At 33.8% G+C, this 26,067-nt stretch overlaps 2 protein-coding genes across 5 annotated transcripts; one reads left to right on the plus strand and one right to left on the minus strand.

Moving 5' to 3' along the window:
• Positions 1 to 4,636: 4,636 nt before the first annotated feature.
• Positions 4,637 to 10,344, minus strand: LOC122317420 (mitochondrial substrate carrier family protein ucpB). Of its 3 annotated transcripts, none has more exons than XM_043134511.1 (9): positions 10,165 to 10,342; positions 9,786 to 9,905; positions 8,569 to 8,630; positions 8,238 to 8,474; positions 7,995 to 8,162; positions 7,791 to 7,840; positions 7,153 to 7,285; positions 5,395 to 5,432; positions 4,637 to 5,122 (listed from the first exon to the last, which is right to left on the minus strand). In XM_043134511.1, exons 1-9 carry the CDS (start codon positions 10,226 to 10,228, stop codon positions 5,026 to 5,028), a joined length of 969 nt encoding a protein of 322 aa, XP_042990445.1. In that variant the 5' UTR covers positions 10,229 to 10,342; the 3' UTR covers positions 4,637 to 5,025. The 3 variants fall into 3 exon arrangements, 2 of the variants coding, with proteins under 2 accessions (XP_042990445.1, XP_042990446.1); XM_043134512.1 differs by having other exon boundaries at positions 9,786 to 9,913; positions 10,165 to 10,317; XR_006244460.1 differs by having other exon boundaries at positions 5,024 to 5,122; positions 7,153 to 7,268; positions 10,165 to 10,344.
• A 3,469-nt stretch (positions 10,345 to 13,813) lies between these two features.
• Positions 13,814 to 19,512, plus strand: LOC122316536 (U1 small nuclear ribonucleoprotein C-like). 2 transcript variants are annotated; one of them, XR_006244266.1, is made up of 6 exons: positions 13,814 to 13,974; positions 14,047 to 14,089; positions 14,789 to 14,830; positions 16,514 to 16,769; positions 17,607 to 17,904; positions 19,010 to 19,512. XR_006244266.1 is itself a non-coding variant. In XM_043133136.1 (6 exons), the coding sequence occupies exons 1-5, from the start codon at positions 13,967 to 13,969 to the stop codon at positions 17,849 to 17,851; spliced, it is 594 nt and encodes a 197-aa protein (XP_042989070.1). In that variant the 5' UTR covers positions 13,814 to 13,966; the 3' UTR covers positions 17,852 to 17,864; positions 19,010 to 19,512. The 2 variants fall into 2 exon arrangements, 1 of the variants encoding a protein (XP_042989070.1); XM_043133136.1 differs by having other exon boundaries at positions 17,607 to 17,864.
• Positions 19,513 to 26,067: the final 6,555 nt, after the last annotated feature.

Raw genomic sequence — 26,067 nt, forward strand, 5'->3', positions numbered from 1 at the left:
GATAAAATATTTTTCCTTAAAAAAAGGGTTAAAAGCTTCATATACTTGTTGAATGATGGCTTCAACTACCAGTAGAAAACTCATGCTGACTATAACCAGTAAAGGTGGAAAAATACCCAACACAATCTCCCATTATTTCCTAAGATCTGGATTTAAGGTTTGAAAATTTTGCACATGCCCTCTTCTAATAATTACTTGTAAACACGTTTTTTTTACTTTTTTAATATTAATTATTTTTTTTAAAAAAATCAATCTTATTCAAAGATGATAACTTAAAATCGAAATAAGATAGAAAAAAAATATATATTTGTTGTCTACCGTAGTTGACCAACACTGTCTGATCCGTGTCATGTCGTGGAATACGGAGACGGTTAGATGGATGATACGGTAAAGGGGCTGGGAGAACGGAAGGGTATAAGCGTAAATAGAGAGAACTCGGGGGTATAATAGTAGATAATCGTGGAAACCGAGGCATAAAGATAAGTACGCCAGACTGTCCCCTCCCGCCAAGTTGCCCCTTCTCTCTTCTCTCTTTCGCCTGGTTCGACTCCACACGCCAAAACGACAAAACAAAACCACTTGCCGACGTCAGTTCTTCTTCGTAAGGGGTTTATTTTTCCTAAAATATTTTGCTTAATAATTTTAAAATATATTATTATTATATAGCGAAGAGATCAGTCATCAGAGACTAAATTAAAACAGAGATAATACTAATTTTACATCCGATAATAGGTTCCGATAAGGCGAATTGACTTATTAATTTATTTTTTCATTCATTTTTTGTATAACCTTACATATTTAAAAAAGAAAAATTCATAACATCATTTAAAAACATTTTCTTAATCACTTAGTAAAAATAAAAAATTCCTAAGACAAGTAGCATTATTCTAAAAATAAATTTACAGCCTTATGTGGGACGAATTCAATTTTTCTTTTAAATTATATTCTCGAATTGATATATAAGGGTCTATTTAGGATTTATCAATTTTTAAACTTTGAATAATATAATTATAATATTTAAAAATTTAAATAATCATAATTTCTATATTAGAAAACAATTTTTTAATTTAATTTTAAATAAACGTAGCATGTTTAAAAATGTTTTAAACATGTTATTAAAATATAAATAATTTTTTAATAGTATAATTTGTTACTTAAATTATAAACTACAAATCCAAAAACTATAAGTTATATTTTCCATCACAATCTCAATCATGCACTAAATCAAACTTAATAAAATGCTTACATGACACAATTTGATTTAAAAAATAAATTTTAAATTTTAAATTTTACAGATCAAATATTGTTATTTAAGTGATGTTGATAGCTATTAAAAATATAATACAAATAATTAAATTTATATTTTTCCATCAACTTAAGGTTTTGGAATAATTGATGATTTCACATGGTATTAAAGTAGAAATTATGAGTTTGAATTCTGACTCTACACTCTATCATCTTTACTTAAATATTCAAACATGTTGGACTACTAATTTAGGGAGAGTCTAGTCCGCATGTGAAGGAGAGTGCTAAAAATTTCATCATAGCATATTTTATATACCAATTGAAAATAGAATAATAAACCTTATACTAAAGCTAAATAAAGTGGGAAATACAGTTAATGTTGTGTTTGAAAGAAGAACCAACTCAACTCATATCAAATGAATCATTGATGAGATTACTCATTTTTTAAATTTTTCATAAAAAAATTAATCCATTTCGATCTACTTAATATAATTTAATTTAAAAAGTTAAATTCATCTTAATAACATTCACAAATATTACTATTAATAATTAAATTAAATTTATTTTAACATCTAAATATAGGATAATAGGTAGCAGGAATGGTTTATGCAAAAGGAAAAGTAAAATTCTAAGCAGTTGGCTGCCATGGCATTGGAAAATGGAGATGTTGGAGGGGCGACACTTGCAACGGTGAGGCGTCTGGTGAGTTGGTGAATCCAAAGCTCTGTTGCTTGAAAACAGAAAGGTGAAAATTAGGGAGGATGAAGTAAAGAAGGGAGGGGGTGAAAATTAGACAAAAACTAAAAAGAAGAGATTGATTTGCAGCGGAGGGAGCTTTGGATTTAAAATTTGAAAATAAAAAAGTGTGCAACCCCGCATGGCGAGTGACACGATTTGATTAGAAATATAAAATATAAAATTTAAATTTTATAAATAAAATCTTACTATAGTTAAATGATGTAATTAAAAATATAATAATTTTTTTAAATTTAAATAATTCTTTTTTTTGTCTTTTTAGAAATTTTGTTAGTCCCTATTTGTTTTTTTTTTTTTTCAATTAGTATGTTAGTTTTTCATTTTCTTTACAGTTTTGTTGTTTTAGTTTTTAATTTCATCATTAATTTTGGATTTCTTTTAAAATAAAAAATATATATTTGTAACCGTAAATTATGCAACCATTGCGTAATCGTTTTAAAAAAAATAATAAAATATGAGATCTATATAAAATAATAAATATATTTTTTAATAATATATTCGATTATATTATAAACGACTATATGACGGTTGTGCAATTCACGGTTACATATAGAATTATTCTTTTTTTTAAAAGGAGTGGACATAGTTTGTAACCCCTAAAATCTATTTTCTTATTTATTTATTATTTGCTTAGAAATGATTTTAGGCTTCCTATGATTTTTCAACTTTTCAAGTAACTTAATTCCAAATTTCAAGTAGATTAATAATGAAATGCGACCAAGGGTTCCTTGTCGAAAAAATTTACAAACAAACGAGTGAAATGATAAAATTGAAAACCATAGAATTAAACAATAATCATACAAAGCTTAGAAATTGTTTAAATATGATCCTAAAGAGAATTACAAAATCAATTAGATGCAGTTCATTAAATTATATTTATAATCATAAAGTATATAAAACTTATCATGTCAAATTATATTCAATTTATCAGATGAATTTCTTGTTATTTTCTTTGTAGGATATGGTTCCATTTTAATAAAACATATTTTAAACAACAAAGAGAGGCCGCACTCACAACTTCCCACCATTTCTGAACTCAAACCTCTTGTAAAAAAAAATTATTATTAGTTTTAGAATAATATTATATATTTATAGAGTATATAAATATTATATAGTCATTTAAAAAAAATAAAATTTATTATTTTTTTATATAAATTTCGTATTTATAAAACTTTAAACAGGAGATATTATCTATTTACATCGTATTAACATAAATGTATGACTCAAGTCAAATCAGTCCCTACTATGAATTGTCAATATTTGTAAATCGAGGTGATTGTACTAGAGTTTATATGTATGCATATAAGATTCATAATTTCGTTTGGAAAACACATTCTCTGGCAAGCAAGCAAGGAAGTTTGTCGCTGAAACCCGTTTGTTTCCCAGGAAAACTGTTTCAATAAATCCACTCACTTTAAACGCGAAATCGAGTGATGGAGACTTGCATTTATTATGCATTTCAAGTTACACCATACATTTCTACCTAGATCCAAGAGGTATTTTTCCCGTCAAATAAAAAAAAGCCACGTACACAATATGTACTTTGGATACATTGTGCGTGAAATGTGTGGATTGGCACTTGGCAACTACCAATAACCAGATCACAACAATTTAGTGGACCCTCAAACTTTTGCATGCCATGTTGGAATCTCTTTTAGGTCAAGTTTTAGGGTGGGTTTGGGTGTTGAGAAGTGTTGAGGAGAGTTGTAAATAGTAATAAAAAGTAGGTGAAAAGTAATAATAAAGTAATGAATAGTAATAAAAAGTAGGTAAAAAGTAATGAATAGTAAAAAAAGTAGGTGAAAAGTAATAATAAAGTAATGAATAGTAGTGAGAAGTGTTGAGAAGTGTTGAAGAGACTTCAACACCCAAACACACCCTCAGTGGGCTGACGGCAGCCGGTGACTCGTGTTTTCGAGAGTCGTAATTCTATAAATTACATATTTTATATATTTTAAAATTATTTTTTATTATTTTATTTTATTTTTATTAAATTAATTAAATTATTCTACTAATCATTCATATATTACATATTTATTATAAATAAATAAAAAAATTAAAATAAATATAAAATATAATATATGAGGATGATAAATAAAATTATTATTTTAAACCTGTTGTCAGACTAGACTTAAAATCATGCCCAGCTGGCTACAAGACATTGGTTGGAAATTATTGGAGTGAGTTCGAGACCAAAATATGTCGGTTGTCGTTCGAACGAATGTGGAAGATATAAACAACTAACAAATATAAGAAGAAAATGAAGGAGGGAAAACAGAAAAACAGAAAAAGCCATAAGGAGACAGGAATGTTGCAATGTCAGATAACAAAAATATTTTAAAACAACTGGCAATTTGCAAAAGATTAGAGTATATTTTAAGGAAAAAGCAGCAGAGTCATGACTATTTAGAATTGGCTGGAATGCTGGACCCTGTTGTGAAAAAAACACAAAATAACTCCTTCCAAGTCAAATGCTGAGTTAGTTGTACCTAAATCTAATCAAGGGAGTCTGGCTTGCTAGCTGTTCCTCAATAGGCTGCCGACTGATTTAGGCCAACACAATATAGATCTTGAGGGACATCTTACCTTAATTTATGGAAAAAGAGACAATATAATAGAAAGAGCACCATGGAAATATAGAGAAGCTCAGCCATCTTTACTGAATATTCAAGATAAGCCACAAATGGTTTTATTAATACAATCCAGTCATAGAAGAACATGCATTCTGTTCAACTGGATTTAGCTGAACCCGGGAAAAAATCCGAACGGCAGGCAAAGAATATTATTACAATAAATTATGAAGAAAATAATTCAATTGATCAAGTTTCAGAGCAACTGGAGTACTGGACCCCAAATGAATTCTGCTTCTTCATGATGGAACTGACGTTCCTGTCACCCCACAACTGAATATGAAAACTTGAAAATTAATCCGGACTTGCTGCCAATGATAGTGGTTGTACAATGCTAGAGATAAAGTAGGGACAGTCAGAAAATGATGGTAGTTGCAAACAGACAACTCCAAGACTAGATTGCGTTCAATCCAGCAAGCGTGCGTAGCTTCTCACAGAGTATAAAGGTGATTGTAGTCTGTGGGCCTAATCTTGCAAATATGGCAAGCCCCCTGATAGAATTATAGAGGTTAGCTCTTTGATTACATAATTGAAAAATATTTGAAAATTCTCAAGCTGATAATTTGGTGATTGTAAAGTTTCTGAGACAAAATATTGAGGCATCTGATGTAGTTGTAACATTAAAACCTAGTAGTGAAGATATATCTGAAAACTTCATGAAAAAGCTTTGCGTTACTCATAACTGCCATGAATCTTTGAATGTATCAAAGAAGTAAACATGTACACATAAACTACATGGGCCCATTTTTGAATTAAGACTCACCCCTTGTAAAGTCCCCTAGGACCTTCAGTACGCAAAACCTGAAACCATACATCACAAATGGATTAGACAAACAAGAACAAGCTATACTTTTTCCAGAAGAGGGAAAAAAATAGAAGGAATAATTCCCACCAGTATCACTATAGCCAATATTGGTGGCAAATATTGGTGCCACCAATATTGGCTACAAAGAACCAATACTATCAAAAATATATAAAATCAAAGCACCAAAAAAGAAGATGGAGAAGCAATGCAGAATTTGCAGGTAGAACTGCTAAAGACTGCTAAAAGGACTTTTTAGCAATATGTATTGGATACTAGAGTTTTTAAACTTTTTTCACAAAAACTCTTCAACTTCAATCCAAACATCTTTAAATCTAAAAAAAATTCATATTTCACAAAAATAAAAAACCTTTTATCCAATCTTTTACCTAGATCTCCGTGAAAAATAAAAAAGACAAACTAAAACAGCTTTCACCAAAACCCATAAAACAACCCTAAAAAAACTATATTAAATCAAATTTTCAAATCTACCTATCCATTTAAAAAACACCAATACAAAATATATTTCAAAAAACTTGTCCAAATTTTGCCATCTAATCTTAGAATACCAATAAAAAAAGACATCTCAAAACTTTTCTAAAACAATTCTCAAACATTGTCAAAGTTTTCATCATCCAAACAAGCCTTAGTTCTCCATAGAGAGCAGCATTATAGAAGATGATTCCGTGCTCTTTGTTGTGGTGTATATGGAGAAAAAGAAATGACCAAAGGATGGTGGACCGTGAAGGATATATTTTTTAAAACCTGTTACAATTGGATGATTGCTCATTTTGGTTTCTATTTCTAGTTCTCATAATTTCTTAGCTCTTTTTTCTTGGTAGGTGTTCCTAGCGTACATGTCATGTGTACTCAGGCAACATGTTTTCTACCCCAAGCACCAGCATCGGGAAATAAACCCAATGGAACCCTAAATATCAAGGTAAGTCATAGAATTTGTAAAATACCTTCAAGTACCATAATAGTACATGAAAAAGCAATTACTTCAGCTGAAATCGGCCAAAAACTACCAAGAGGTTATCCTATTCCATTTCAGCAATTCATATTCAGGCTACCACGCCATTTACAAAGCTAACTTCTAGTAATCACGTCATGCCCAATATTCTCTTTCGGTAAAATGTTCATGAAATGCCTACTAAAAACCCATGTTCCATTTGGGCTTATACTCTAAAAGGACCAATCAAAGTTATGGACTTATACGCCAAAATAACTAATCAAATTTACAATTGGAGCCATTTGAAATCATTATAAACTAGAAATTACAAAATTTTCAGCAAAGTGGGATACCATTTTCTACCCGTTCATTCTAATTCTTGCCTGTTACAATCTTCCTCTTAATTCTCCGATGTTCTTGTCAGGCTAATTTCATTGTATGTGGCACAAATCAAGCCCGAGACTTCTAGCTGGAAATTGACTACGATATCATTTGTAACAGTCCAAGGGAAAACTCCAGCCCAGATATAAAGCTCAAGCCACATCTGGGCTTATATTTTGAAAAGGTTCGTCAAAGTCACTAAATTTAAGAGTGTTTTAGTCCAGATCTACCCTAAAGAAACCTAACTGAGATGGGGTAGAAAAAAGGCTTGGTGATATTAGTAATCAAAGTTACAAATTCCAAAAATAACAATATCAATCAACATAAACACGTAAGGAAGAAATAAATAAAACAATTCTATGTAAAATGAAAACGAAAGCCAACACCTGATATGCACAATGAAATCCACTTTTGTAGCTCCCAACTTCTTTCGATTGTCGTTGCAGCATTAGACGAGTTTTAATCATGTCCATGGGTGCAGTTATAAAAGTACTCACGATGCCTGCAACCATACTCGCACTTCAAAAGGGGAAATATACAGTTAGCTATATAAGCTAAATGTTTGAAACAAAGAATTTGCCATACTTGCTATGTAACAACTTAACATTAGGATGAGCTTATAGTTTATACATGCCTCAAGTAGTGTTTAACATCACCAGGCTAGGTTTTTGAGTTCAATAATTTTCACCACTTTATGAGAAAATCTGATTAGACCTAATGCATTATAGTATAGATAGTTCATATTTCCGATATACCATTTTTGTTTATGTCCCAAAAATAATGAAATTGCCTCACTCAATTATTTCAGAATAGACTACAGACTTACCACTGTTTAATATTCTAATTTATATATATACACACACACTTTTTGCAAAATTATTTTCATGTCGATATAAACAATCTTCCTAATCCTGAACTGCCAGATTTTGCAATTTATATGCGGTTTCACGGTTTTAAAACATTTTGAACACATTCTAACTCAAATTACATAATTGGGAAAAAAATGAAAGCTAAGATTGTATACATGAGATGAAGGGGAAATCCTTCTTCAAGAGGTGTTCGCCTGATCAAAATCTGCACATATAAGAGCCTTCACTAAACAGAAAAAAGCAAATAAATTAAAAGAATAATATTATTTTATTACCAATCAAATATAATTACTATTCAGAAACAGTGGAAATTACGTCGAGGATATTCAAACTGAAAAAGATCATGCTAAGAACTTGACCCGCTTGGATTCATCATATGTTGCCAGCTGTGATGCAGTCAAAGCAGCGGCCCTGGACATAGCAGGACCAACTCCCTTCCATAGAGCTCGAATTCCCTCTTCAGAAATAATTCTTTGCAATTCTCCAATTGGTCCTCTTCTCAAGTTTGGATTCATTTGTAGCCGTACCTGTTGACAGGAAACTGCATTTTAAGATCAAATCTCAGAAGAGAAGTCAAAATTCAACTGACCGGATAGCATTACCTTCAGAACCTCAACTGGATTGGTCAGTGCAGTTGCAATGCCGCCGGAAAATGCTCCAGATGCAATCTTGACCAATATATTGGTGGAACCAAAAGCCCAGTTGCAAACATTTTTTGAGGGTTCATACAAGCCTAAACGAAGACCGCCATAAAGAACCGACCTTGTCAATGCCGGTGCCAGTCCTAGATACATAGACCTTGTTCCTTCATTCTTCAATACTTGAAAAAATAACTTCCCCTGCGCAAATCCATATATAACAAACCTCAGATCAAATTAATATGATAAACTAGATCAAAATTGCAAAACTACACCACAAAGGTTTGGCAAATACCATTCCTGTCAAAGGACCTCTCTGGCCAACAAGTTGCATTTGCAGCCTAACTTTGAGTACGTCTGCATTTCAGTCTGAGTTCATTAGGAACCACACCAATAAAATGCCAAGAAAAAAAAAACAGCAATGCAATGGTTTTCCTTCACAATTTATTGTTTTCTTGTGCTCTTATCTTATATCTTCTTTGGTATTATCAAAAGTCCTCACTAAATCCAATAGAAAGTCTTGATCTAATGCCACCCTTGCAACCAATTATGTTGGGTCTACTTGTTTGAAGATCCATAACTCTTTGTCTTTACCTCAAATTCATACTGTTCTTGCTAGTATTCATGTCCCAAAAATCAAGAATGGTTGCTAAAAAGATAATTTCACATGAACATCCTTAGAAATTCAAATACATTAACATTATTGTAACCACTTCCTTTCTTTTACATGAAGATCCCCAATTAGCAAGATTAAAAGGCCACCTTCAAATTTTTACTTGATCCATAAGCTACAAGCTGCAAGGCCAGTAGACAAATAACACCAAATATGCTCAAAATGCAAGAACGAACCTTTAAAACGTGACCTAACAACATAGATGGCCTTCTTCAATTCAAGTAGCTTGGAGATAATGTTCTACAAGATTTCCAAAAGTTTTGGGGGACTGTGGCAAGAAAACCATCTGTCTAGCTACTATAGATCATTCACTGTTTGCATAGAGCCAGCAAGACAAACTTTATTTTAAATACACAACCTTCTCTAGAATATGGATCCACTTGCAACTTCACCCTCGACCCAGACAGCATCAATACATAAAACCAAGAACATCCCTCAAGGAAAAAATCTTCATTCTTAGACAACTAGAATCCAAGGCTACCAACAAACACAGTTATGTCCATTTATCAGTCATCAAAGGGCCGGTTGACCATGTTCGTGCTTTGCATCAGGTGCACAATTTATTGCAACAGTTCGATGCATTTGTTAATGTACTTAAAGGTCAAGTTCTTGTAGTTCGGTCGATTTTAGAAGCTCCAATATACCCATTAAATAACATCCTCTATATCCTAACTTATTAACCATGATGTCTATGAACCACACTCCATTGAGTTTTAATCAACCATTTACTTCTAAACACCACTAAATCACGCTTACACGATAAAGTACACACATGTGGAACTTTTTTCAAGTCACGCATATAAAGAAAGCATAGAAAGGGAAGAAGAAGAAGAAGAAACCTAGAGGATGGGTAACACCGGTGGCCACAGCAACTGATAGTCCGCTTGTACCAAAGTGATAGAATAAATAAGACGGCGAGACCATCCAACTTCCCTTCTCAATATTGACTTTCCGAGACCCTGATTTGCTAAAGAATTATTCGAGCAAAAATGTATTGAAATGAGGTTAAAAAAAAGCCATAATTACATGTCAGCCAAAAAAATCAAAAGATTTCTCGTCATTTTCGTTTGGTTGCCGAGAAAAATGTTGGAAAGACAGCCTCGCTTTTATGTGATTGATGATTTATTTTTTGTTCCTTTTAGAAGAGGACTTTTTCCCGCGGTTTTTATCGGCGACCAAAACAACTAGTAAGATTGTTAGGCGAGAGGCAGATAGAACCTGGGATTGAAGATTTCAGGGAACCGGGTTGGCCATCCATTTTCCGATCTCCTGGGTGCTCCATCTCGCGTCTTGAATCAGAGCATGCGACAAAGTTCGCACCAATTGGATGCTATTATAAGCTATACGACGGCGTATTGTATTTTAGTTTCTAAAGAGTGATGCCCCTTCTAAAGTTTCTGGTCGTGAACCAGGTTTAATATCTTCCGATGTCAAGCCCTCACGTCATGACTCTACTTTTTTTTTTTTTTTTGAGAAAAACCCTTGGGCCATTTCATTGAACTAGATCAGAAATACAAGAAGGAAGTTCCTTCATAGTAACAATAACATCAGAAATGGTAAGAGCACTTTTTGCTAGTAAGTGGGCTACTGTGTTGCCATTTCTCCTAACATGAGAAACAATCCACTTTGCAAAAAGATTAAGATAGGTTCGAGCTTCACACAGAAACATGCTAGAACTACTCCAATCCTCTACTTCTCCTTGAAGAGATCTGGTAACTTGTAAGGAGTCCCCCTCCAAAATGACCTATGTTAACCCCAAGTCTCTAGCAAATTGGGTTGCAACTAATGCCCCAAAAGATTCAGCTAGAAGAGAGTCCGGGAAGAGGCTTTTACTTTGCCTCATTGTTGCTATTCTCTGGCCTTTGTCATCTCTTACAACTACCCCTATTCCAACAAGTCCCTTCACCCTGTCGACTGCTGCATCCCAATTTACTTTGAACCAAGCCGTTGGTGGTGCTTGCCACACTTCTGCTGAGAGGCACTGCTGCTGAACATTGATTTGTCTCTGTGATTGGGTCTCCTCAGATAGCAAATCCAACCTCAGTTTTGATTCTCTTATCAATATGTCAGGAGGCATGAAAGGTTTGTTGAAAATGAATGAATTCCTTCTCAATCATAGTTGTCTTGCTACCACCACGAACTCTTGCATCTCATCTGCATTGAGAGCTTCAGTCATAGCCTCAAAAAATTCTAACATAGGCATGTAAGAGCTTCTGCTTTTCTGCAGCTTTTTGGAGCATAGGCTCCAGACATCCTTTGCAGCCTCACAGTTCCATAGTACATGCATGGTACTTTCTTCTTCTCTACAGCATAGGGGGCATAGTGGATCACTTACTATCTTTCTCTTGAAAAGGTTGAGTTGAGTAGGGAGGGAGTCTTGACATGCTCTCCACAAAAACATCTTTTCACTTGGTGCAGTACGAATATGCCATAACTTGTTCCACACACCTTTGAGGCATTTACTGGTTGATGCTTGACCTTTGTCTGCCATCTCTCTGTCCTTCTCCATATGGTATGCACTCCTCACTGAGAAAGATCCTCCCTTTGTACCATGCCAAGTGAGTCTGTCCCTCGAATTCATAGAGCTGACAGGTGTTTGAAGAATCACTTCAGCTTCCCCTTCTTCAAAGATTTCTTTTACAAGTTCTGTTTTCCAACTCCTTGTTGTAGGGTCAATGAGTTCTGCCACCGTTGCCAAACCATCAAGCACCCTAACTGGACTTGTTACCTTTGTTGGTTTAGTTTTAGCTAGCCATTTGTCTGTCCAAATGTGTATTTTGTCTCCTGAACCCACTCTCCAGAAAGAACCTGCTTCTATTGTTTTCCTTGCAGCCAACAGACTTCTCCACACAAAGGAAGGCTTTGATCCCACCTTAGCTGATTGGAAGCTTGATTGAGGGAAGTACTTGGCTTTTAAGACTTTTGCTGCTAGGGAGGAGGGATCTTGGATTAATCTCCAACATTGCTTGGAAAGCAAAGCTTTGTTGAAAATTTCAAGGTCCCTAAAACCCAAGCCCCCCTCAGCTTTTGATTGCCCCAGCCTTTTCCATGAAAGCCAATGTATTTTTTGTTCTTTATCTTGCTGTCCCCACCAGTACCTTTGAATGACACTGTTTATAGCTTGAATGAGGGTGAGAGGGAGCTTGAACACACTCATTGTGAAAGTTGGAAGAGCTTGAATCACTGCCTTTAGGTAAATTTCTTTTCCTGCCTGAGAGAGAGTCTTGATTCTTTGACTATTAAGCTTTAGAGTGATACTGTCTAGTAGAGTCTTGAAGGTTTTGAATCTGTCCTTTCCAACCACTGGGGGTAGACCCAGATATCTCTCGTATGGCATGGTGGTCCTCATTCCTGCTATTGACAATATGAATCTTTGAGTAATTCTGCTGGTATTCTTGCTGAACACTACAGAAGTTTTCTCCACATTCAATCTTTGGCCCGAGTCCATTCCATAAGCTCTTAGTAGACTTACCATCCTGCCCCACTCTTCTGCATTGGCCTTGTAGAACAATAAACTATCATCTGCAAAGAAAAGATGGGATACCCTCACCTGTCCACGAGCCACTAGTACCCCATGTATTAACTCCTTCTCTTCAGCTTTGCAAATCAAATTACTCAATGCCTCTGCACACAATATGAAAAGGTAAGGTGAAAGGGGATCACCTTGCCTTATGCCTCAAGTGGGGGAGAAGGATTTCTGAGTTTCACCATTCACCAGTAAGGAGTAGTTGACTGTTTCAACACAGTGCATCACCAAATCCACCCATTTTTTGCCAAAACCCAGCTTGATAAGAACTGCTCTTAGGAAACACCACTCCACATGGTCGTAGGCTTTACTCATGTCTAGCTTCAAAGCCATATATCCTTCTCTACCTGCCATTCTACATTTCATAGTGTGCAATGCCTCAAAGGCAACAATAATATTATCTAAGATAAGTCTGTTAGGTACAAAGGCTGATTGAGAAACAGAAATTACACTAGGGAGCACTTTTTTCAATCTATTTGCTATAACTTTTGATATAAGTTTATAAAGGACATTACATAGGGATATAGATCTGAATTCTGTCACCTTTGTTGGTGCCCTCTTCTTTGGAATCAAAGCAATGAGAGTGTTGTTGATGCTCCCCATGCTCTCCTTCCCATTCAGCACATTTAGTACAGCTGATTTTGTCAAATGATCTAAAATCTTAAAATATGAATATTAAATTTTTAGATTTTAGATAAAGATTAGAATTTTGTAAAAAATAATGAAATTATTAGTGGATAATGTGTTTTATTGGATTTTAAAAAATGAGAAAGAAAATATTAAATAAAATATTATAAAATCAAAATATTATTAAAAAATATTATTAGTTTAATTTTATTTGAGTAATGATGTAAGTACAATCAATTTTATAATTATTTCTATAATCATGATTTAAAATGAAGATATTTATATAAAATGATATTATTCTTATAAATTATTTTATCAAAATATTCATAGTTGAAAATATAATTATTTAAAAAATTATTTATACAAGCATGTTTTAAAAGAAATATATTTATATAAAATGATATTATTTTTATAAATTATTTTATCAAAACATTCATAGTTGAAAGTATAATTATTTAAAAAATTATAAAAATAATTGTATTTCTTTTTCCATTTTATTTATCATCTAAGGTTATATTTGATTGTTAAACTTAATTAATTTTAATTTATCACAAATTAATTATTAATAAAATTAATTATTTTTTTAAATTTTTATAAAAAAATTTATTTTATATGTTTTAATTTAAAAAATTAACTCATATCAACGTAAAATATCACATCATGATCCACAAACGTAGCCTAAAGTTGTTATTAATTTTTATAAATAAAATATCGTTATATCAGCACATCTTCTCTCCGCTGGTACCCTCCAATGAGTCAACCCTCTTATAGGCCTAGAAGCTTCTCTCTCCTCTAGGGTTTTTGCACTCCCTTGCACCTTGGGAAACCCTGCTCTCCGATCAGTTACGATTCGAGCTGCACACGGCCATGCCTCGGTATGGCCTTATTTTTCATCTATGCCATTCTTACCTCCTTGCGATTTTCTCATGCCTCGGTCGATTTTGCAGGTATTACTGTGATTACTGTGACACCTACTTGACCCACGATTCTGTAAGTCCCTCTGTGTTCCACTTGATTTTTTTTTTTTTTTTGTTGGGGCGTTTGTTTTTAATATCTGGGGCTACTGTGCTCGATGCTCAACTTCAATTGGTAATCTTGATATTACGTGTCCGTTCTAAGCGTTTCTAACTTTCTAACTCTTTCTGTGAAAATTTTAAGTTCTAGTGGTACGAAATAGCAAAATGATGCCAATGGGGTTAAATTGTGAAACAAAGAACTTAATGCTTTGTTCTTATAGTCAAGGAAAATGTCTTGGTTTGCAAAAAGTAAAGAAAATAATGTGGTTGTTATTGAGCTTAGTGTTTAAGGTGACATTATTTTCAGTCGCAGCTTCTCTCAATCAAACGGAATTTTTGTTGGTATCTGTTGTCAACGGAATTTTTGTCAGAATAGGTTTTCTGGAACTTTTCTATTTTTTCTCTCCAGAGCTGTTTAGCATAATGCGCCTTTTGAGTTGATTGTGTCTCTGGTTGAACTGTCAATGTCACAAGTCAAAATAAGATGCTGATTATTCGCAAGCTTTAGCTGTTTGTTCTGGATTTTTACGATTTTTAAAATTTAACAATGCAAGAATATTTGCCTGTGAGGAAAACCTGCATGATTTACCACCAGCATCTATGTCTTTAAGGGACGAGAGATTATATGAGCAGTCTCTAGTTTATGGCTGACTGTCTCGTTTTTAAATTTCAGCCATCTGTAAGAAAGCAACACAATGCAGGTTACAAGCATAAGGTATGTTACAGCTCTCTTGCAATGATACTTGTGTGCTGACTGGTTGATGATGCTTACAAAGGATTTAAGAAGAAATCCCAACAATAATCAATATAATGGTAAAGACGAGAAGATAAAAGACTAAAGTAGGAACAATTGCTTTGTAGGCTCCAAAGAGTAAGAAATCAGAAATCTGAAATTTCATATATTAGAAAGAAGTCCGTGCAATAACTTAAAAATTTGCTAGTTGTAACACGCCTTTATTAACCATATAACATATCTCGTCACCTTTCCGAGAACAGATAAATCTTAGCTATCAAACTTAATTACTTATCAAAGAAAGCTATCAAACTTAATTACTTATCAAAGAAAGCTATCAAACTTAATTACGTTTCAAAAGAAAGCTATAAAACTTAATTAAAAGTCACATGATCAAAAGATTCATCACTAACTTCTTTTTTTTGATAAATGGTAATCATCACTAACTGGCTCTTTAAAGCCACATAACAGCTGCTGAATGCTTCTCATCGTCACAATCCATCGGTAACTAGTTCTCTTAAGGCCTATAATGGTTACTCATTTAAAATAACTCGAATAGAGAGGTCGTTGACTTCTACCTATAAACAAAATAAAGGTTGTTGACTTCTATGTGTACCTAAATGGACATCCCTCTGTTTCAATGAGTGGAATCTTCCTTACAATTCCATTGCATAATTGGCTTCTGCAACTTCACATTCATTTGCAAGGTTGGTTTTTGGCTTGCATTGTCGAGCATGTTGGTCTTCGACTCTTTTCCCCCATTGTAGTGCAACCCTCAATTTAAGCTTCACAAGCAACATATTTTTGTCTTCACTTATGGGCTTGCACTCAAAATAAGCCTCCAAATTAGTCCCAATGAAAAAAAAAAAAAAAAAAAAAAAAAAAAGTCCTCTGCATTCATCTTCCCAAAAGAACCAGCAACTGCTATCTTGATTCTTCTACCATTTAAGTCAAGCACACGCACCGATCTGCCTTGTGCTGCATGATCTATGATTCCAGCATCATGGAAAAGCTCTTTTATCTTCTATGCCATCACTCTCATCCTCAAGACCACCTCCCAGTGTGTCCAAAGCCTCGTGGTTGCCTTCTAGTATCTCCATATGGGTTTCTCACTGGTTCTTGTCACCGAATAGCTTGTACAGCTTGCAACAAATATTCAAGCATACACCTAATCTCATCCATTTTGGACTGCTGGCCTTGATTTCATCTACCCTGCAGCCTTTGTAATTAGCACGAATATGGTAAAGAGGAGTAGATGGACTGAACTATGAAGAATAAAATAAATTTTTTCTAGGCCTGAAATTAATCTGTTTTGTTATGACTAATAACTCATCCTTTATCTGAAATTTCATCTATTAGAATCATATACTTTATTAATTCTAGAATCCTAGCTCTTCATCTTTCGTAACACAAAAAAATCTTAACCAACCAACTTCATATGCCACATGCTAACCAAATGACCTTTAAAAAGAATACTGAAGACAATAGTATTTAAAAAACTACTGATATGATAATACTTATAAAAAAAAATACTGATATAATAATATAACAATGTAACAATAAAAGACTGATCTTGTAATAGCTAATGGGCTGGATAAATAGACTAGGGGGGCCTTCTTTGATTTGGACTCAAATGCTCTTGCATCACCGTTGAAATAAATTCAGGCAAATGTTAGAACATACTATCAGCAATTTGAGGAACAACAGACCCAAAGCTTGATTGATCAGAGGATTAAGGAACATCTTGGACAAGCTGCCGCATTCCAGCAGGTTGGTGCTGCTTACAATCAACATCTACTGGGTCAGAGGCCCCGGCTTCCTGTTCTACCTACACCTTTAATGCCACAGTTACCTGGAAATTCACCATTAATCCCAGGGATTAGGCCACCTGTTTTGCCCAGACCAGTTCCTGGAGCTCCAGGTAAGGAACATCAGTATATTTTCTTTTTAATGGCACCTCACTTGTTGTACATGCATTGATTCAGGGGTCTGTGCATTTGCATATTAACTCTCATATTTTGCAGTGTTTGGCTTTGTATGTGCCTGCTATCCTTTCTTTTAGTTCAAACCGTTTATCATTTATCTGAGTTGATGGCTTTGCCACTGCTAGTTGATATTATTGTGCATATATGTTCTCTTCCTTCTATTAATTTTCTGCTGCTGTGTAAACTTATTAAAAAAAAAAAATTTCTGCTGCTGTAGGTCATGCAACTTTCATTAGGTTTTACATAGTAAATAAATGCTAGATGGATAAGAACATTGGTGATTACCTCATTATGTGTCTGCATGTTTTTCTAAGAAATCACCAACCCTTAGGGGTTAGCTCTAGTGGTAAGGACCTTGGTCTTGGTGGTATGCTCCATTCATGTCTAAGGTTTGAATACTCTTGGATGCAAACAATTTCTAGGGGCCATCAGACTGGGGGAGTTTCCCCTTGAATTACCTAATGTGCACTTGCAGGAAAACTCCTTGTCGAGTGCTTGTGCACCCCAGGGATTTGTTAGGGGTTTTTTCTCGGACACCCGGTGCCAATTAAAAAAAAAAAAAGAGATCACCAGATTGTTCTCAATCAACAAACATTTTTCTGTCATGGTCTCCCAGGTTTATGCAATACAATTCTGAAGCTAGTAACCTCCATATTTGTGGTTAATGGTTATATCTTCATGCCACCGCCTTTGATCCATTTGCAAGACATGCACTCTTTTTTTTTTTGTAATTAACGATGTCATATATTCAATATTTCTCTTCCGTTTGGTAGGGTACGGACCTTCTCCAACAATGGCACCTATGATGGCTCCACCTGGTGCTCCTTCCTTACCTGGTCAGCTAAATGCTATTCCAAGGCCAACCACAACAGTTCCTGGAAGCACACCAGCACCTGCTTCCAATGGTGCCCCACCTATGGTCAACCTGCCAATGTATCAGGCCAATCCAGTGGCATCAACAAGTGGAGGCTACGATATTCTCAATGCCAACGCTCAAACTTCTGAGGCTAACCATTAGGCTTGACAAACTGGTTGGCTTTGCTTCTATACCTAATGTCTAAATGAAATGAGGTATTTAATGTAATTCTAGCATACAATGGGGTCTATGGGGCATGAAGCATGTTGAAAATTTATCTGATACAAAGAAATGATCAAAATTTTCTGCATGCTGTACATATAACTCATATTTACCAATGGATAGGGTGGGGCGGTGCTTGATATTTTTATTAATACCCTTGAGAACCAAATGTAGAGGGATTTCAACAGCACTTTGGTCCTAGGCCATTACCAGAACTCTAGGAATGAAGTTTATTCATGTAGCAGAAATCACTGAACAAAGATAAGTGTGAGGACGAAGATTAAGACCCCATTTGGATGTTGATCTGAGTTGAGATGAATTGAGTTTTTTATGAATAATAGTGAGTTGAGATGGTAGAGTGAGTTTTGTGGGGCTCACCTAAGATGAGCTTTGATGTGTTTGAATGTTAAGATGAGTTTGTGTTTGAATATTAAAATGAGTTTAGATGTATTTATGGAAAGTTGAGAAAGGTTGTAAGTCTTGCGTGTAAAGAGGTGTTGAGTTGAAAAGGATGTGAGCCCACATGTAAAGAGGTTTTGAGTTGAGTGATGTAGTGATTTGGGAGTTGGGTGTTTGAATGCTAGACTCAGCTTAAAATTAGACTGAACTGAATTGATCTCAGTATCTTGCAACATTCAAATGGGGCCTAAAAGAGGACAGGGTTTTCACATATAAAAAAATTATTGTGGTAGAAAAGGCAGAATGAAGAGATGAATACAGGAGGGACTCTAAGGCAGCGTCAAATGAAGTTTCCACATTGTTTTGTTTTTCCTCACGGTAACTGATCCATGTTTATTTACTTGCAAAACATAATTACTCCATGTTTTTAAGTAAATTTTTTTTTATTCTTGTTTTTGTTGTTTTGTTTTGTTTTGATAAGTACAACTAATTTACCTTGTTTTGATCTTTTTCTTTTTCTCGCTAGTTGTGTATCCTTTTGCATACTTCTTGGGTACTACAGTTGCATCCCTCTGTGCATTCAATAAATTGCAGTAATTCATTATTTTTCCTTGAGAAAAAAGGTACATCTGTATGATGCCTCGAGTATTATACCCTATATATGTGATCGTGACATCAGTGATATGGTTCTTGACACAGGCTAACAAAGGGAGCCAAGAAATTATCGTGATTCTCACTATGTAATGCCCGTCAAGAGCTTTTCACCTGATGCTGAACGTAGAAATAGGCGTGCAGTCTCATTTTTGTGTACATTAAAAATCCAGTGTTCGCTGCCCGGAATTCTTATCAAATTTAACTGGCTCTTATTCCATGGCAGAGAGAGTATTGCATGAAATATGTATTTGGAAACCAATTTAGAAGCAAGTGCTAGATGAAGGATGAGACAGGTAGTTTTTGGCCAATCCATATTATTGGAGTGTTCGGATTTGGTTTGCGTAACTTTCCTTTTCTTCTCTCTCCAGTCTCCACAATGATTTACTGGCTCATCCTCTTTGTTATTTAGGGATCTATAATAGATTGGAAGAACCGATATAAGCAAGGCTGGGGTTTTTAAACTCTCTGAACTTTCTTATATTTATTACTGCTCTGTCAATTGAGCTTTATTTGTGGCTCCCTTATCAATTTAGAACTAATTTTGAGAACTTGTGGCGAATTGGCATAAATTACGCATGAGTCTTTGTCGTGAAAAGTTGTGACCTGACTTCAAGAATAGAAAAAATGGCTACTTTAGTCAACACCTGCTAGTCCTGGTCGCCCATTTGGGGAAGATGACAAATATTTTAGGACAAACCAAAAGTATTTGGGTTCAAGAAATGGTCTAACCATTCAGCTGAAAATAGGATCATTAAACCGACTGTTTGTTTAGTTAATATGATATGCCTGCAGAGCAACTCCTCTAGACTACAGAAAATTATGGCTGAACAAGAATCTGATTCCAAATTTGACTCTACTTCGGCTCCGGTCCAACTCCAACAAAACGGAGTCGAAGGTGGTGTTGGATCAACTTTGATTTTGACTTTGTCCTTGGGCTCCGAATTTGACTCCGATGTTATATAAATATTATAAAAATATTTATTTATTTATATATTTATCATATATATTAGTATAGTTATATAACTAGAATTTAGTTAAACTCAATAATATAGTAGTACGAGCTAATTATTATAAAATAATATACTCATATTATAATATAAATAGATTAATGATAGTTTAGTCTATGCAAATATCATAGTATTACTACCATATATAATCAAGTATAGAAAAAAGTTAGACACTAATATTTAAATAAGTTTAATATAATAAGTTAATAACACATATACTAATTTATTAAAATATAATAATACGTAATTAGACACTAGAAATAAATCTAGTTGAGAAATAAGTTACAAATAAGTTAGATATTAGTATAATATTATATACTATAGCATAATAATATGAAATTAAACACTAAAAATAATATGTAATATTATAGTATGATAACATGTAATTACACACTAATATATAACTCTAGTATAAAAATAAGTTAGATATTAGTATAGAAGAAAATAAGCATTGAATGATTTAGTTTTTATTTTTAATTTTTTGGAAAAATTAAAATTTGAAAGTCCACAAAAAAATATTTTTTAAAATGGACTAAATATGAAGTTAAAAAAAGGCCTAAAACTAAAAGTCCAAATCCGACTCTGCTCCAATAAGTCGGATTTTTTTTGTTTAAAAAATCAAACCAAATAATTTTAAATATAAAAAATGTTTTCTATTTTAATTTTTTAACTTTTATCTAATCAACTATTTAAAAGATGATTTTTAAGTGAAAGATATTTTATATTAAAAAAAATAAGCCTTCACGATGTTAGAGCACTAGTAGTGAGCTCAACAAATTTTAGCTAAAATTTAGTCATAAAATTTACTTTTACAAATTTTAGCAAATCACTTTTTACAATACCAAATAATAGGTTTAACAAATCTTTCACTATTCTATTAAAATATTGATTTTGAAATTTTTATATATTTTAATTCTAATTGTAATTTGAATATGATTATATTAAATATTATGGTTGCATTACAGTTTATTGTTGTATTAAAATTTATGGTTGTATTATTGTTGTATTAAAGTTTATGGTTGTATTATTATTGTATTAAAGTTGATGGTTATATTATTTTTATATTAAAGTTTATGGTTGTATTATTGTTGTATTAAAATTTATGGTTGTATTATTGTTATATTAACGTTGATGGTTATATTTTTTCAACGGTCATATTTTTTCAATAATCATATCATATGAGTTGGATATATTTTTTTAGTCTTATTTTTTCCAACAACTATATTTTTAACAACTATATTTCTCCAATGGATAATTTTTTTAACGGCTATATATTTTAACGGTTATATTTTACCAACGGTTATATTTTTTAACGGCTATAATTCTCCAACGGTTGTATACTTTCACTATAAAATATAACATTTCCTCAACAATTTTATTCACTTCAACTCAAGTATCTCTTTGAAACTTTTTTTTTTTTCCATTTTCTCTTAATGGATCGTTCGCTTTTTCACAAAATGACACTTAATGATTCAAATTCTGACGAATAGTTTGAGATAGCGAGGCAACTTGCTTTGGAAGAAGAAGGATCAAGCTCACGTGGTTCTTCTAAAAATGCACATAGATTCATAAGGCGCGATCAATTGCAAGCCCACTAAAATCTATTTCGGGACTATTTTGCTGATTCTCCAATGTATCCTTACAAATATTTTCGAAGGGGGTTTCGGATGAATCGTTCTCTATTTCTTCGTATCCAAGCTGTAGTAGAAGCCCATGAACCTTATTTTGTCCAAAGAAGAGATAATTCTGAAAGACTTGGTTTTTCTTTCCTTCAAAAAATAACAGCTGCTCTAAGGATGCTTGCATATGGTGTCACGGCTGATTTTATGGATGAATATTTGAAGATTGAAGAGACTACCGCCTTAAGAAGCCTAAAAATGTTTGTCAAAGTAGTTGTTTCAATTTGTTTTTTCTGAAGAGTACTTAAGAAAACCCAACAATGATGACATTGTTAAATTACTCGCAGTTGGTAAGAAACGTGGATTTCCAGGTATGTTAGGGAGCATCGATTGTATGCACTGGAAGTGGAAGAACTGTCCAACTGCTTGGCATGGTATGTATTCTGGTCATATCCACGAACCAACAATTATTTTAGAAGTAGTGGCTTCTTATGATCTATAGATTTGGCATGCTTTTTTTGGGTTACTGGGGTCTCATAATGATATAAATGTGCTTGATAGATCATTTATGTTTTCTGACCTTGCTCAAGGGCATACTTCGACTGTTAATTACACTATTAATGATCATTTCTTTTCTCTTTCGTTTCTCTTTTTCTGCTTTACGACCTATTGGTTGTTCCAAATTTGAAGATGCAACATGAAAATCCTCATCTTCGCCTAGATTTATTGAATTTGGTGTCGAATCATTCGAACTTGGTTTCTTCTTTGGCTTCACTATGTCCATATGTTCCACCCACTTTGGATGGAATCTTAACACTCGCTAACAATGATCAAAGTTAAAAGACTTATTCTCTAACTCCAGGAACATAACCTTTGCCTTGCCAATCTACATACATAAAACACCATGGTTCTAAATAAGTAAGATGTTAAAAAAAAAATAAAAATAGCATGTTAAAAAATAAGCTGAAAATGTGCAAAATAAGTAGCATGTTGAAAAAATAAGCTTAAAAGGTGCAAATATACCTTGTCTTGCTCGTTAAACCCACTTGGATGCATTCATTTGACTTGGGCCAAGTAACCACAAAACTTATGCGTAGCTTGTTGAATCGTCGACCACCTATTCATTAGAGATGTGTAGTTGCGTACAGAGTCAAATTTCTTGTTTTTCTAAAAATATTTATGAATTCTTTTCCATAACATCGTGTGCTTTTGATCTTTTCCTTGTATTGCATCTAAGGAAGTTTCAAGCCATCCCTCCACAAGCAACAAATTTTCCTCATTACTAAAATTATTACCTCGTTGTGTTTTTCGTCCACTTGGTTCAACTTCAATAACCTCAACTTGGGGTGGAGAGAGTTCTTGTTCATTTGTAGCACTCATCAAAAAGTCATTGTTATTTAGAAGATTTGTGAAGTAGGCATCATGGTGAGTGGATGGATCCATTCCTAACAATAGATGTGGGACAAGGAACTAGATACCATCCATCACAAGAGAGTGGAGGTCTTTTACAATTGGAATGTGGTCCACATGAATCACCAAGAAAATGAAAAAAATAAACTGACCAAGAGAGTCAAAGAATAAAATGAAAAGAGTCAAAGGAATCACCAAGTGAAGGTCTTTTATTCAATACATTATCTGAATAAACCCACTAATAACATATTCTGTCAAATGAACTTCATATAACAAAAAGGATGGCCTGGGAGAATTTGGATGGCCCACACGTGAGAGACGATAGCCTCTGAACTTCATATAACAAAAACGTGTAGTCCAGTAAATTATAAAGGAGTGTTTACGGTATAATTGGCCTAGGATGCAATCGGCTACAGTTCTCTCCCCAACGTCTCTCCCTCTCCGACGTGAAAAGTAGCAAAGAAAAGAATTAACAACTAGAAATATCCTCTCCCCATCTCCCTCTCGGTTCGGTTTCAGTACAAAACCTCCACAACAAAGAAACACAGCAAGATGTTTTTCATCTTTGATTTTATCATTCTCAATCACACCAAAATCACATCAAGAAATTCAATCAAAGGTTGAGAATGATGCATCAAGAATTTCTGAATTTATGAATTGCATCAAACAGAGAAGAACATCTAGAAATTCACATCTAGAGAAGAAAAATCGCATCAATTAGAGAAGAAAAATGCATAAAGAAAAAATTGCATAAAAAAAAAAACAGAAGAATCAAACAGTGATAAAAAATGGAGAAGAATCCAACAAAGCCTATTTTCTAAGGAAAAAAAAAAAGAAACCAAATAGACAGAAAAATGGAGTTCGGTGTGGCTTACGGTGCTCGTTAAACCCACTCGGAGTGGCGTCGCCATTCGGTGCGATGGTGGGAGACGATGGACTGTTGTCGTTTGGTGCGATGGTGGGAGATGATGTGTTGCTCTGATTCGGTGCGTGGGTTTTGCTCAAAGTGAGGGAGAGGAAAGGGCAAAGGTAGAACGTTTTTCTTCGGCTACGTGTGAGAGAATGAGGCAGCGAGAAGTAATTTTTTAGTCCAAAAATAATATTTGGCCAACCCCTTTTACTCAATAAATTTGGCCAGCCATATAGTTGATGGTTAAATTTACTGTTCATATGTTGAGCCTATTGTAGCACTTTATTTTACATTTTAGCTATTCTTTGGCTATAATTTAATTTTGTTAAGCCCATTACTAGTGCTCTTAAAATCCCATAAGATTTCCACAAATTCTGAAAACTTAAAAAACCATCTCCAAATAATTTTCTAGTTTTGAAATAACAAAACATATATCGCAACAGCCACACGTGGTTACTAATTTTTAACTTTGCATTTACTTTTGCACTGCATTTAATGCAATAAGCATGGAATTTAAAAAATTACTATGACCATGAATCTTTGTAAATTATAGTCTATAGATTGTATCCTTCCTCGACTAGCAAGAGAAGTTGGTAGAAGCAAAATGTAAAGGATGAATAAGGAGGAGACAAATGAGCGAGAACCTATGTAAGTTTACACTCAGTTCAGTTCGATTCTCTTCTCTCTCTCTCTCTCTCTTCCCTGTTCTTGGAGAGTGACAATCTCGAATTCAATCATTGAAGAGCCCATTAAAGTTGGTATCAGTAGTCATGATAGAAGGTACTCAATCCTTTGCACAGCTCAACGAGGCAATGATTCACCTGAGGCAACAATAATGAAAACAAGATAAATAGATTGAAGATGTAACAACCATCTTGATATATGGCAAGCATCTGCTTGTGTTTATACGAAAAACCAAGATAAAAGATTTACATAAGTCTTATAGCAAATTTCTAGTATATTGATCAATGTTTTAATGGGTAATGGAGATACAACGAGAAATGGTAATGATACTTAAAATTTTGGAAGAAATGCTAAGTTGCATGAAGGAATTGGGGAAGTACATCATGGAGAAACATTTGATAGGGGTATAAAGTTGGAATCTCCAAGGTTTAATGGCAAGAAGCCTTCAGCTTGGGTGTATAATCAACATTTTCTATACCACAAAGTCCCACTTGATCAAAGAATTTTCATAGCCTCTTTTAATATGGATAAAGAGGCCATGATATGGTTTCAAGATGCTAATGAGGTATGAGCTTTTCACTATTAAGAAGAATTTGTATAGGTTGTCCAAGTCAGATTTGGATCATCTCCCTATGATGATCCAATGAAGGCTTTAATGAGATTGAAACAGGTTGGTATTGTCACTACCTATAAAACTGAGTTTGAATTGCTTTCAAATAGAATGAGTAGCATTTTTAGAAGAACAAGGTTAGTTGTTTCTTAAGCAGGTTAAAAGATGAAGTAAGACTCCATGTTAGGATGTTGAATCCTACAAATATGAATGATGCATTTGAATTGGCAAAAATTCAGGAGCAATATGTGTGGAGCACAAGGAGGGAATGGAAGAATGCATCCTTTGATGCTAGCCATCAAGGATCAGTGTTGAACATGTATAAACCTGGTTAAATTGGATCTATATTGGGTACCTCCTAAAGCACAACCTATTTCTAAAATGCCCTATCAAAGGGTTACTGAAGCCCAAATGCAAGAACGTAGAGAAAATTATCTTTGTTATTTTTGTCAAGAAAAATGGTATCAAGGCCATAAGTGCCTTAAACCAAAGTTGTATATTTTTTTGGAAGGGATGAAATTACTTGGGAATGATACCAATGAAAAAAAAATTGAAAATTGAACAAGTGACAGATTATGCAGAAGGTGTAATGGAAGATTATGCTGAAATTGCCTCAATTTCAATTTAGGCAATAATTGGGACACCAAGCCCTAAACCTATGAGTGGTTGGGAAATTGAAGAAAAGAAAGGTGATTATACTTGTAGACACTGGTAGTACCAATAATTTTGTGGATACGACAAAGGCTTTGAAGTGTAGATTGTTAGTACAAAAATCTAATCCTATGCAAGTTAGAATTGCCAATGGAGATGTGGTGAGTAGTGAAGGAAAATACAATGTAGTAGCTATACAAATATAAGATACA

Source organism: Carya illinoinensis, chromosome 7, assembly GCF_018687715.1.
Source record: "Carya illinoinensis cultivar Pawnee chromosome 7, C.illinoinensisPawnee_v1, whole genome shotgun sequence".
NCBI classification, from domain to species: domain Eukaryota; kingdom Viridiplantae; phylum Streptophyta; class Magnoliopsida; order Fagales; family Juglandaceae; genus Carya; species Carya illinoinensis.